Source organism: Staurois parvus, unplaced genomic scaffold (genome assembly GCF_062004578.1).
Source record: "Staurois parvus isolate SC_StPar_1 unplaced genomic scaffold, SC_StPar_1.0 ptg000544l, whole genome shotgun sequence".
Classification (NCBI taxonomy): domain Eukaryota; kingdom Metazoa; phylum Chordata; class Amphibia; order Anura; family Ranidae; genus Staurois; species Staurois parvus.
The window spans coordinates 4593092-4605839 of record NW_028318340.1 but is presented as its reverse complement, the minus strand read 5'-3'; the positions used below and the strand labels follow the sequence as shown (position 1 = coordinate 4605839).

The following is a 12748-nucleotide window of genomic DNA, read 5'->3' as shown; positions in this document are numbered from 1 at the left end:
GAAGCCTGAATTCTAACAGGAATTCGTCTGCACAAAAAATAACCTTGTCCTGAAGAAAAAAAAAAAAAAGAAACGAATGCAGGCAGCACATCTAAGGGCTGGTAAGCTGCAATATATACAATTTTTGTTCTTTTGCATAAATATACTTTACAGAATATATTTTACTCATTATTAACATTTTATACAAATGTTATGGCCATGGGGAGAAGCTCAAATATTTTCCAGTTATTTAAACAAAACTAAGTGCTTCAAGCCAAATTTTACTGGTCTAATTTAGCAAATGAATGCAAATGAAATGAGGATCATTTCTGCTTTGCTTCACAATATCAGCATCCGGCAATTCTAAGGGTGAAACCTGGCACAAACACTTTTAACAGTTTACAGGCTGCACTGGAATGAACCAAGCTGAGGATCTGAGTATTACTTGATACTTAAAGGATAAGTTCACCTTTTGGACAAAAATAATAAATACACATTTTTTTGCAGGTAAAAATAATGTGCATTTATTATTTTTTTCTGCAGATGCCTGAAAAGCATTGCATCAGTGATCTGTAGATTGTGATGCCATGCAGGTCTCCTGCAGACCTGTCAGAATATCTTCTAGCTGTGTGAGATATATACGGTCAAGTAGATATACTGACAGGAAGCTTCAATGAACTACCACGATTTTTCACAGTGCCGTGATAGTTCATTGAAAACTACAAGTCCACAGCCGCTAAGGCTGTCGGGATTTGGAGTTCATTCATTCACGGAAGTCCTTGAATGAATAACATGGCCATGTAGGTGGAGCCCCACACTGCCGTGATGTTTTCAAATTTGACAGATAGCATGGGAAGACTTCTCCACATACTATCTGTCAGAGGGAGGGGGGCCACGGCTGCAGCTATGGGAACATGTTACATGTTCCACCCTAAAAACTAGTGGAACATGTAATATGTTCCAAAGGTGAACTTACCCTTTAAAGTGTTAAACCCACATCCAAAAATGTAATATATTGCAGCTTACCAATCATGAGATGTGGTAGCTACATTCGTTTTCCTAGGCTTTTTTCCCCATCTGTTTTCACCTGGTGATTTGGCCAGTAACACTCCTCGCATATTAGAGTGCCCTGACTCTGGATGAAGGAGCACAGGGGGCACCTTTGGACAGAAGAATTGTCAGTCTGGGCAAAGTTTGTTAGATGTACTATCAGATTTAAATACACTAACAAATTGAAGCCAGACTCTAGCTCACACTTTATAAGAAGTTATGTTTTGTTCCTTTTAATATAAAGGTTTTAAATTAATAAGTAACAGCTTAGCATTGTAAGCACCCCTGCTTGTGTTAAATAAATTGTTTTATCACTCTGACTGATACATTCTGCTGGAGAGCTAGTTCCTTTGAAAAACAGACATACTGGCTGGCTCACCAGGTAAAAATAGAAGAAAGCCTAAAAAGGAAAATGAATGCAGCCACCACATCTAAGAAATAGTAAGCTGTAATATAATTAATTTTTGCTTTTAGGTTTAATACCAGTTTTAAGGGCCACTGCTATTGCTAATGCTTTAGTGCAGGGGTCTCCAAACTATGGCCCTCCAAGTGTTGAGGAACTGCAAGTCCCATGAGGCCTTGCAAGATTCTGACAGCCACAGGAAAGACCCCCAGAGGCAGAGGCATGATGGAACTTGTAGTACTTCAACAGCTGGAGGGCCATAGTCTGGAGACCCTTGCTTTAGTTACATGACTGTGTCTCTAGTTAAGACTCATGACCAATGCACATTAGATCAGCATGACAATCAGGCAATTGGCATTTTTTTAGAAGAAGCAGTCAGTCTCCTTTTGACATACCTGGTTCTGTGAAGAGAAGACAAAAAAAAACAAATGTTGGGTATAAGCAAAATGTAACATAACTATTGCTGCTAGTGCAGCATTCCTTCCAGAAAATCTGGAGATATGGGTAGTAGCGTGGGTAAGTGCTTATCTAGTTGTGCCTGCTGATAATGCAAAAGTTTTATTTTATTGTAGCCCATTAGCCACCAGATTCCAAAAGGGCAACACTGGTGCTGTCTGATTTTACGTGGTCAAGATCACTAGCTATATACAAACAAACAGCTTCAGTGGTTTCAGCCATTTTGAAACCAGGATTGGCGATTGGGCAGAGCGATTGCTGAGTGGGTGCCTGGGCTGTGCATACTAAGCATTGCACTGCACAGTCCCTGACATCTAGCCCAACAGTCTCCAACAGCCCACAGAAAACAAGGAACAGCGTGGGTGCCTGCTCAACAATTACCCAGCGCAAATGTCAATCCAGATTCTGAAATGTTGCCTCTGAAGCTGTATGCCTATGTGTGGCTAGGTAGCCTCAAAAATGATAAGTTCACCTTTTAACAAAAAATAATAAATGCACATTTCTTTGCAGGTAAAAAAAATAATAATGTGCATTTACTATTTTTTGTTTGTGAGACTCTAAGGCACTACGCCAGCAATCAGCAGATCACTTGTGCCATGTAGGTCTCCTCCTAACCTGCCAGTATATCTGCTTGCTAGTACATCCCAAACAGGCAAGCAGATACTGACAGCAAGGCTCAATGAACTACCACATTGCTGTGCGGCACCATGGTATTTCATTGAAAACTACAAGCCAACACCTGCAAAGGCTGTCACGACTTGCAGATTTCCCCATTCATAGAATACTGTGAATGAGTGATGCTGTCAAAATTTTCAAATTGTGACAGCTAGCAAGGAGAAGATCCCCCACTAGCTATCACAATGGGGATAGGGGGGTGCGAGGGACGGTCCGATCGTAATATATTATACCCTGAATATGGATGTAACATGTTACGAAAGGTGAATTTATCCTTTAATGATAACAAGCACGCAGCACCTGTGGCGCCATTTTGGAATTTGGATTGGTGATTGCACAGGGCATTTGCTGTGTGGGAGTCTGTGCTGTGATTTGTTTACTGTAGGCTGACAGAGACAATGCTGGGGCTTCCAGTTTCAGGAGAACAGACCCCTTAATATGGGGATGAATGCCATCCATATTATAGTGTATAGTACAGTATTATGGCTTGTCTAAACTCCTGTAACTATACGACTTGCTAGACAACTTGGCCAGCATGGTAAAGTAGGACCTCCTTTTAAAAAACTAGGGGTAGTAGACCATTGAAGTCTGACCACATAGACACAGCAGCTCACAGTTGCAGGATTTCAGAAACGGAGGCAGTGCTGTCATTCCAAAAAGAAGTGGACAGGTCTACATGTGGCCAGGTGCTGATTGACAAGATGCAGGATTATTAATTTGCTCTGACAATGATGATAGCCATGCCCTCTGCAACATCTGTTCATACCACTGTAGTGGCAACTCTGCTTTGAATTCAGTAGTGCAGCATTGTTGCCACCCTGAGCACAGGATGCCAACTCACTGTGACCGAAAATAAACCAGATAATGTAAAAAAGCCTCAACAATGCTCTCTACCTGCAGGAGAGGTCCCTCAGAAGCATTTCACCCCTTAGTGAGTTTAATTACCTCAACGATTAAGTCCACTAGGGATCAAAACACATCTGAGGGACCTCTCCTGCAGATGGAGAGTAGAACTGAGGCCATTTTAACCTACCTGGTAAAGTTTTGGTCAAAGTGAGTCAGCGTCCTGTGTGCAATCCATTGCCATTTTTCTGTAGCAAGTTGTAGCCTGACAAGCTGTTATATACGATCTGCACCATTCTATTACATGTCATAATAGCTGATATCAGTGGTAGAAGCATTAGAACCCATGCTTTTAAAAACGTGAGCTGAATCATAGATCTTTGAATCTGATTGTTGGCAATAGAACACAAAAAATTCATATGCCATATTATACTTCAGAAAATACTTCAGATACCACAGAAAGCCTAAAATCTTTATAACCCAGAAAACCATTCATATGCTCCTCTCTGATTTAGTTCCATTTAGAACTGCCTTGATGACCAGAAAGTGCACTTTTATTGGACAGTGGAATGGAAGTTAGCAAAGCTTTGCCATGAAGTTGGGGACAGCAAGTCTGCAGTATAAACATGAAAGTAAAACAGAGAAGGGCAAAGAACAGGGTTTTCTAACAAAATAAATGGCAGGCATAATGCTGTGTCCGCTTTTAGGCAAAACATTTATTTTTTAAAATTTGAGGAGACAAAGTCACCACTTTAATGTGACACTGTCACAAAATTAAAATGTAGAAAAAAAAATTCAGTTGCAAAGAAGAGATGCTTTACCCGTCCCACTGCCCAGGTTCCCAATGTTTGTTCTCTTTCAGAGCTACGGTGCCCAGGGAATGCTCTTCATCCAACACACTTCTGGAAATGTTGGATTCCAGGGCCCCCACTAAGCGCTGTGGTTCCTTTTGCTAGCACATACACCACTACTGTATTCTATAGTGATGTAGGAGCCAACGGAAGGAACCACAACACCAGACCAGGACCAGAATTCCAACACACCCAGGTGTGTGTCAGCTAAAGAGGATCCTCCAGGCACCATAACGCTAGCAGAGAGTGAAGACCCAAAGCACAGGCAGTGTGACAGGTAATTAGATCTATTCAGGTATACCTACTCTTTAAAGGAAATCTTTTTCTCAACTTTTCAGACATTAGGACACATGAGGCTGACTGTAGCTCTAAAATCAAACTGTTATCAACAGCATCCAATCAAGAAGCAGCATCAGGATTCAATCACATGCGTAACCAGCTTACTAGAAAAAAAAGCTAGACATTTACTGTACATATCCACCTATGCCAGACCATTCCCCAAGCACAGTCATTGCTTTAATGCTGAAAGTGTGTCTAAACCCAGAACACAAATGTGATATATTTCAGCTTACCATTCTTTAGATGTGTATGCTGCTTTTTTTGTTTTTCATTTTGTTCTTTATTCTCTGTGATTACATGCTTCCTGTAATAGGGGGCAGATGCTCACCTACCATACTGTATCTATGGAGAAGCAGTGTTGTCACCATAGGATAAGACTATAGATCCTCCCCCCAATAATAAAAATGGCAAAGAGAACTGGGAGCAATGTAACTGATAGCAATGTAGACAGAGAGTACAGGAAGTTAACAACTCACAAGCTTCTTCTTAATACCAACAGGTATTTTTCCAGACTTGTTGAGTGCATATAACAAAACACATTCTATAGTATAATTAACAGAGCAAAAAGGGAACAAATAAGACATGTTCAATTTTAGGGTCTACATACACTGAAGGGTCAATACCCTTGTTGACATCAAAACACTAAACTGACCTTCAACAAGCTGATCCAGGGTGGTAATCTTCCTGTTTCCATCTACAGTGTAGATTGTTCTCACTCCTTGTGGTAAATTCACATTGTCAGAAAGAGTTCTGGTCAGATCAGCCAGGAGAGCCTCAAAAGAACGGAAGCGATCCGGGGAAATGGCGTAGACAATCCCTTTGAAATATCGGTCACCATTGCGGTAGAATCGGACCTTTTTAGCCTTCTTCTCCGAGCTCAGGGCCTGCAGAGTACGGGTCCGGTAAAAACTGCAATGGGCACTGTGGGTTGGGCTTGGCAAACCATTCGCTCTGGACCCTTTACTGTACCTTTGCGCTTTGTCACGTTCATCAAAATGTTCAAGTTCCATGTCTCTCACAAAGGACATTGCAGAGATTCTGTAAATTTAAAGAATACATATATTTCATGAAAAAACTAGAAACTCTTCTCAGCATATATAAATAGGGCTGCTTATCAGATAATAGTTCTTAAACAGTTATCGTGGGCTGCAATGAACAACCTTTCCTCTCATTACCAGTGTTACTATTTTCAGTAGCACTATGACTAACACTGCCTTTGTTACATTCATATGTATTTGTTACTGAATCATTAATGAATTCGTTTCTCAGTTAAACGTTAATACAATTAAACTGCTGTACAGATCTCCTAAAATAGATCCAATTTCTTTACTATGGATAATAGAATTGTAAATAGTTTAGAGAAAAATATATGGTTCTGTAGAAGGGCTGCTAAGTATTGTATTTTGTGGGGACACATGGACTCTCATTCAACAAGGCAGCACATACTGTATGTTTAAGTCTATTACGGGAAGAATTAAAGTAAACGTGATGACTAAAATGTCACAGAATCTTCACTACTCTTAATGTAATTTCAATCCTTGTACTGTATATCTGCAACCTTCATTAAAGAACACCTGAGGGTTCATGGCTTGGATAGCCTCTGTGTAGCATACAAGTTAGCTACAAGTTTAGTCTCCGAAAACATGGCTTAGCAAGTATACCAGTGGGCAAAAGTGAGAAAAATTCACAGAGTCCTCACCCACAGCTGAAACCTGCCTCACAGACCTCAAGCTGGAGCTTCTTTGATTCCAGCCCAGTTAAACCAACATGGTACCACCCCCCGCCAAAAATGCTCCGGCCAACTAAGCTATAGAAGACATGGGACTGCGGTACCTCTTTCCTTTCTTCCTATTTCCACTTCTGATGCAGAACCCTGCCCACATCTCCCCATGTCCCAGGAGGATGTGATGAACTTCCAAAGCTGCAAAAGATCCATGGCACTTTCTGCGGCCCTCATTCCAGAGCCAGCACCTGACACTAAGGACTTCTCCTATACTCCCCAGGCATTCTCAGCAGCATGCTCCAGAAAAAACTAAGGGAACTCTGCTATATTGTCTATTGTATCTCCTCCATACATCACAACTTTAAATTGAAAGAGAAAATCATTGCAAAAGCCCGTAACATATGCAACATTGATTCTGATGGCACCCATCTACAGCTGTGCCCTGATTTTTCCATGTATACCAGGTATACCCAAAGTCAACAACAGATCTGGATTTCCATTCAGCCTTACTGCATGGAAAACTGGAAAATTGTCTACTCTTTGCATAATTAACAAATTGAAGATTCAGGCCTTGGCATCAAGCCTTGATGCTAAAAAGATGCTCCAGCTAAACTTTTCCTTTTGGCATCCATCTTAATTTTCACTGCAAAATGTTGTCCTTGTTCCTTTTGTTTTTTGTGATTTGTACTGAACTTCTAGCAGCCCACATTCCCAACAACCGGAACAGTAAAGACGTCCCATTGCACTATAAATCTTTTAAGATTTCGTTATTTGCCAATGACACATTGTTCACACTTTCCCAACCAATCACCATATTACCCAACCTACTTAAAGAATTATTCATGTACACCTTGTTCTTGATGTATTAAGCCCTCCCACTTAATATCCCTCTACTCAACATTCTCTAATGAACTCCTAGAAAGCAGATTTGATAAAATATCTGAGAATTTGACTGACAACCTTTTATAAATGTTTATATGCAAATAACTATCCCTCATTATTTAAATAACTCTCTCAAACTATAAACTAATAGAAGACACATCACATTGCTTTTTTTAGCTACATTACTTTTGACAAAATGTCAATACTTTTTAGGCTCCTAAATTATTTTAAATTATATTAAAACCTAACCTTGCCAGCAAAAATCCTTAATGTTTTACGAAAACTGCATAATAGAGCTGTTACTTGATCATACACAAAATATAATGTTTGCCCTGAAGGCTTAGGAGTTCCTGATCTAACCAAATATTACTGGTCCCCACATATTTGACACATTTCCTCCAGGAAGAAACTCCTCTCCTTTAGCAAGTAAACTGAAACTGAAAAAAATGGATAGCCCACATATACCCTAACTCCGAGCTGTGGAGCTCTTCCTTACTCTCATGAGATCGTTATCTGCTTTTGTCAATGATCTTTACATTAAATGTCAGGAAGAAGTGCAGAGATTAATCAAAATTCACAAAGCCAAGCTCATTGGCGTAATTTCTTTATATATTCAGTCCTGGATAGCATCTCGTCCAATATGACATGGCCATGGTAAAGTCTTTTTTTATAAATATGGTTACCTGGTTCATCCAAGACAGATATAAACTTCCTAAATCCTCCTTTTATAGCACATTACAGATTCAACACTATGCCCATAAACTCTCTAAACTCTCATACTTTCCAAATCTTGCCCACTTTGAAAGAATTTGTAGGGAAGAACAATCAGCTAAAGACCTCATCTCCAATATACAAAAATACTACACTACCAAAAACTACCAATGGAAAATTAGACAGAGATAAATAAAAGCTCTAATTACATGACATACAAAGAAAATGTGTACAAAAACATACTCTACCCCAGACATACTACATTGTATTAACCCAAATAAGAGATGTTTGAGATGCGCCACCCATTCGAGTTCTTTACCTCACATTTTCTGGTTTTGCCCAGATTTATCAAGTATGGAGAAAGATAATGGACAAAAATACATCCCTATACCTGTTAACACATTTATTGGGGTATCTGCTCCAACACTTAACCTCCTCCCTTATGAAATTAACCACACGCTATCAAACAGTAAGCTGATAGTCAACAAATGCAAAAAATTGTCCCCCTTTCCACTAATGATCTACTAAATCAAATTAAAAATATGAAGCACCTTACAGGTAGGCTTCATGACAGTCTAATAAACCAGTACAACAAAGCTTGGGACGATTGACACATTTCCATTTAGTTATCTGAACAAATTTGCCTGGAGAACTGTGGTCGCCCTACCTTCCTCTCTCCTATCTTCCACAACTCTCACCTTTGTTAGTGTCTCCCCTTAATGTTCTGGGGGTTTTGTTTGTTTTGTTTTTATCTTCTGTCATCTGGGCTTTTATTTTTTTTTTTAACAGTGGTTTAAATGCTGTGCATATCACCTATGCTTCCCTGAGACACTGGTGCAGGAGAAAGTAATGTTTTCAGTAAAGACAGTCTTAAGTTAAATATTATCCAAAGCCCGGTGGAAACAACTTGTTAGATGCACCAACTGTTGCTTATGAAGGGAAACTTTGCTTTTCATGCTACTGCTTTTCTATATTTCTCAAGGTATCACACCGCCAGCTTTCTATTCCAATTTCTCTGTAATTGTTAAAGCCCAATTCCAGGCAAAGCATGTTTTCCTATGCAGTGGGGCTATGCCCACACTACATGAGTAACTTCTCTTTTTGTCCAGGGGCAACTAAAGAGCTTATACTCACCCGATCCTCCACTCCAGTGCCAAAATGGTGTTCCCCACACGATCCAGCGGTGGACTGTCCCTAACATCCAGAGCAGGTCTATGGGCTTGATGACATCGGAAAAGCCCACTGCACAGGACAGCTAGACTGAGGGGAAGGGGGGGTAAGATAACTCAGAGACTGGACTATCAGAGGTTTAGATAAGCATATCTCCCTTCTCCAATCACCTAGGCAAAAATGAGCAGTTATATTCAAATACACAGCACACACAAAAAAATTCCCAGAAAAGTAATCCACCTCCACCCTTGAAGGTTAATCAAAAATTGTGTATAAAAACTTTTCTTTTTAACAAAATCACATAAATATCCAAAATATCAAAAACAAACCCCACTAATGTAAACAAATGTTCAGAAAAGTCTCTTTTTTTCTTCTTTTCAACGAAAAATCTTTCTCTCAACACCCGCAAATTCTGATGCCAATATACCTCAAAAAGAAAAAACTTAACATAGTGTCATACCTTTTGGTAATAAATACACACGTGCCCCTTCCAGTGCAACATGCAATACTTGTGAAAAACTCAAAAAAAAAAAAAAAATATATAGTGTGTTAATCTCTATGCGAATATCTACATATACGCATATATTTTAAATCTCTGTGTAACCAAATACTTAACCAGTGAAACACTCACACATCATATCCACTATGTGAATCTGTGTAAACAACTCAAATTTTATCACTGCAAATGTGTAACACCACACTATATATGTCAGTGATCCCCTTGAACCCTACACACATCCCCAACCAAAACGATCTCCAACTCGTGTGCTAAATGGATAATTACCCTATATATCCAAAAACAGGGCTTGATACAAATCTCCTTAACTGTAGAATTCCATCCAGTATTAGATCCAGTAAAACAGTTTTTCTTCCATTAATCATATGTGTATCAGAAGGAGAAAGGAGGCCCTCATTGGTGTGTTCTTCTAGAAGCTGGAAATGGCACCTAATGTTATTATTAGTCTTTCAACTGGTGGAACGCTATTCCTGAAGAACATATTCTGTTGCTCCAGCCTGGTGTTGAGTAATCCCATCAATTCGCCAAAACTGTGTATTCTTACCTCCTTGCTGCAGTGCTTTTCCTATTCTGATTCCTTTCACATGGGTGGTTCGGCTGTATTGCATGTTGCACTGGAAGGGGCACGTGTGTATTCATTACCAAAAGGTATGACACTATGTTAAGTTTTTTCTTTTTGAGGTATATTGGCATCAGAATTTGCGGGTGTTGAGAGAAAGATTTTTCATTGAAAAGAAGAAAAAAAGAGACTTTTCTGAACATTTGTTTACATTAGTGGGGTTTGTTTTTGATATTTTGGATATTTATGTGATTTTGTTAAAAAGAAAAGTTTTTATACACAAAAAATGAACAGTTAACCCTTGCAGTGCAGGCACAACCCCATTGCAAGGGAAAACTTTTTTTTGCCTGGAGTTGGGCTTTAAAAGCAATAAACAATTTAAAAAATATCTGGACATCTTAGACCTAATGCACATTTTGAGTTTAGCCCCTGTGCCTAAGATTCCATGCGGGTGGAATGTGCAGGTGCATCATTCAGCCCCACTGCCAGCAGCATGTAAAAAACTATGAGAGGCTGAAAGCTGCTGAGGATGGACGGTGTAGCGAGTGGTACCAATGTTTTAGGCTACAAGCACCCTGGCATTCATTGGAATCACTTGGTACACTGTCCAGTCACAATAGCTTTCAGCCTCTAATAGACTTTTACAGGCTTCTGGCAGTGGGCCTAAAAAGTGCACTTGTGCCTTCTGCTCCCTACGAAAATGGTGGGATTGTCCATACACAGGCTAAATACCTAGTGTGCCCTGTTATATGGTGATAATGCTCTGTCCTTGTCTTTTAAATGTGCTCCTGCTTTCTCGCTCTGCCACACAGGCTTCTATTGGGAACTACACATACACATTACAAAAGGCATGGTCCACTATTGTCACCATCAGAAATGTCATGTAGTCATTGGTAGAGTGCATGAATGTAGACAGGACGTTGCTGCAACAATTCATGCACCAAATAATAAAAAAATAACAAAAAACAGTTTTTTATTTGTAAAGCATGCCAATTGTTTATGATATACAGTACTTTAGCAAGCTAAATTTCCTTTCAGTTAGGATTTACATATTTAAAGTCTTTTTGAAAGATCTACAAATTATTTCTCATTTAATGCTGGGGGGTTAAGTGAGCATGCAAACATGCTACTTTCCTCCGAATTTCAAGTAGTAGATCCTTATGCTCACATCATATTCTGTTTTTAAAACGCACTCAGTTGTCAAAAACCCAGAGCCCCCCCCCGGACACACACACAACCATTTCTCTTTTGGGATGGATGTATAATTTAGAGGGTAAGAGCTGGCTACGCAATTATTAATGAGAAAGTAGTGATTTTGGTAGAAGCAGATAGGATGAAGCTGGACCTACAACTGTCAGATCTTTGAGGTAGAACCACAGAAGTCTGTAGAACATAGATATGTCCATCCGTGTACCAAATTTCAAAAAAGCTTTGGCTTGGTAGGTCAGCATTTTACTTTAACGTAGGGTAGGAACATAGTAGAAATTAATGGTTACATATTACGTTGCATCTATAGGCATAAACATGCAGCACGTAAAGTGTTACTAAACCCAGGACCCTGCATTCACTATATCTGGTCTCCCGCAGTACACAGATCATGGAAATGCAATTATTTAAGTAAATATAAACTGCTAAATACCTTTTCTCATCAGCAGTTAGTGCAGTCTTGTGACTTCAGCAGAGCACTGGTTAAAGCTTGTAAGAGGAGTTTTCTTTCTGCTCTATGAGGATGTGAAACCTCTGACCCTCTGTCTGAACAGTGCTGATTGGCCCTGTGCTGATCACATGCACCTTTCCAAGAAAAAAAAAACCTCTCTAGCAATACACACCAAAATGAGCATGTGCATGTGGCCACGGGTTCAGTCTCTATCAGGTGGTCATTTCAACAAAAGGAGGGGCAGAGACGAAAGGATCAAACAGCCTTTTTACACAATGCAGAGGGTTAACCCCTTAGGTTCCACGATGAGTATAACAAGGATGCTTTACTGCATATACAGACTGATTTTACTGTTGTGGATTAATAACACTTTAAAGCTGAATTCAAAGCCCCAGGATAAATCATGTACAAATTGCCCCAGGTGAAACCACTTAAAAACACCAGATAATAAAGTTATGTATTACGCTGTCAATCTAACACAGTGTACATGTTTATTGAAGAGGTGGACATATGGATGACAAATGCCAATTAGCTATCCTGAACGAAGCTGCTACTGCAGTGGATACCCAAGATGGTTGTGTTGGTATCAAGTTCCTGGCTGAACAGAATTAAAACTCATTTGGTACGAAACACTCCCACTGCCCGCTTGCCCGGACTACAACTTTAAGAACGTCATGATATTTGTGAACATTATAATCTGATGTGAAGTTTCAGCAAAATCTTCTTTACATTTACTTACAGTATTTGATCATAAAGCCTACTTGTTTGACAATAGGTTGAATAAATTGTTTATGATGTCATGATCAATACATATAATAATTTTCTTTTGTATGAACAATATACTGTATAGTATAGTATAGTATTCACTTTTTACTGCACAGCAGGTCACTTATAAATTGTTGGTAGGGTTTTGTTGGATTAACAGGCCAGATT

At 39.4% G+C, this 12748-nt stretch overlaps 1 protein-coding gene across 2 annotated transcripts in view; it reads right to left on the bottom strand.

Moving 5' to 3' along the window:
- DCLK1 (doublecortin like kinase 1) overlaps window positions 1–12748 on the bottom strand; it is a 474120-nt gene that overhangs the window by 404178 nt on the left and 57194 nt on the right. For both annotated transcript variants that reach the window (XM_089690856.1, XM_089690855.1), the window contains exon 2: window positions 5249–5634. In XM_089690856.1, coding sequence (XP_089546982.1) covers window positions 5249–5624 — 376 coding nt within the window. In that variant the 5' untranslated portion in view covers window positions 5625–5634. The remainder of the gene's footprint in view (window positions 1–5248; window positions 5635–12748) is intronic.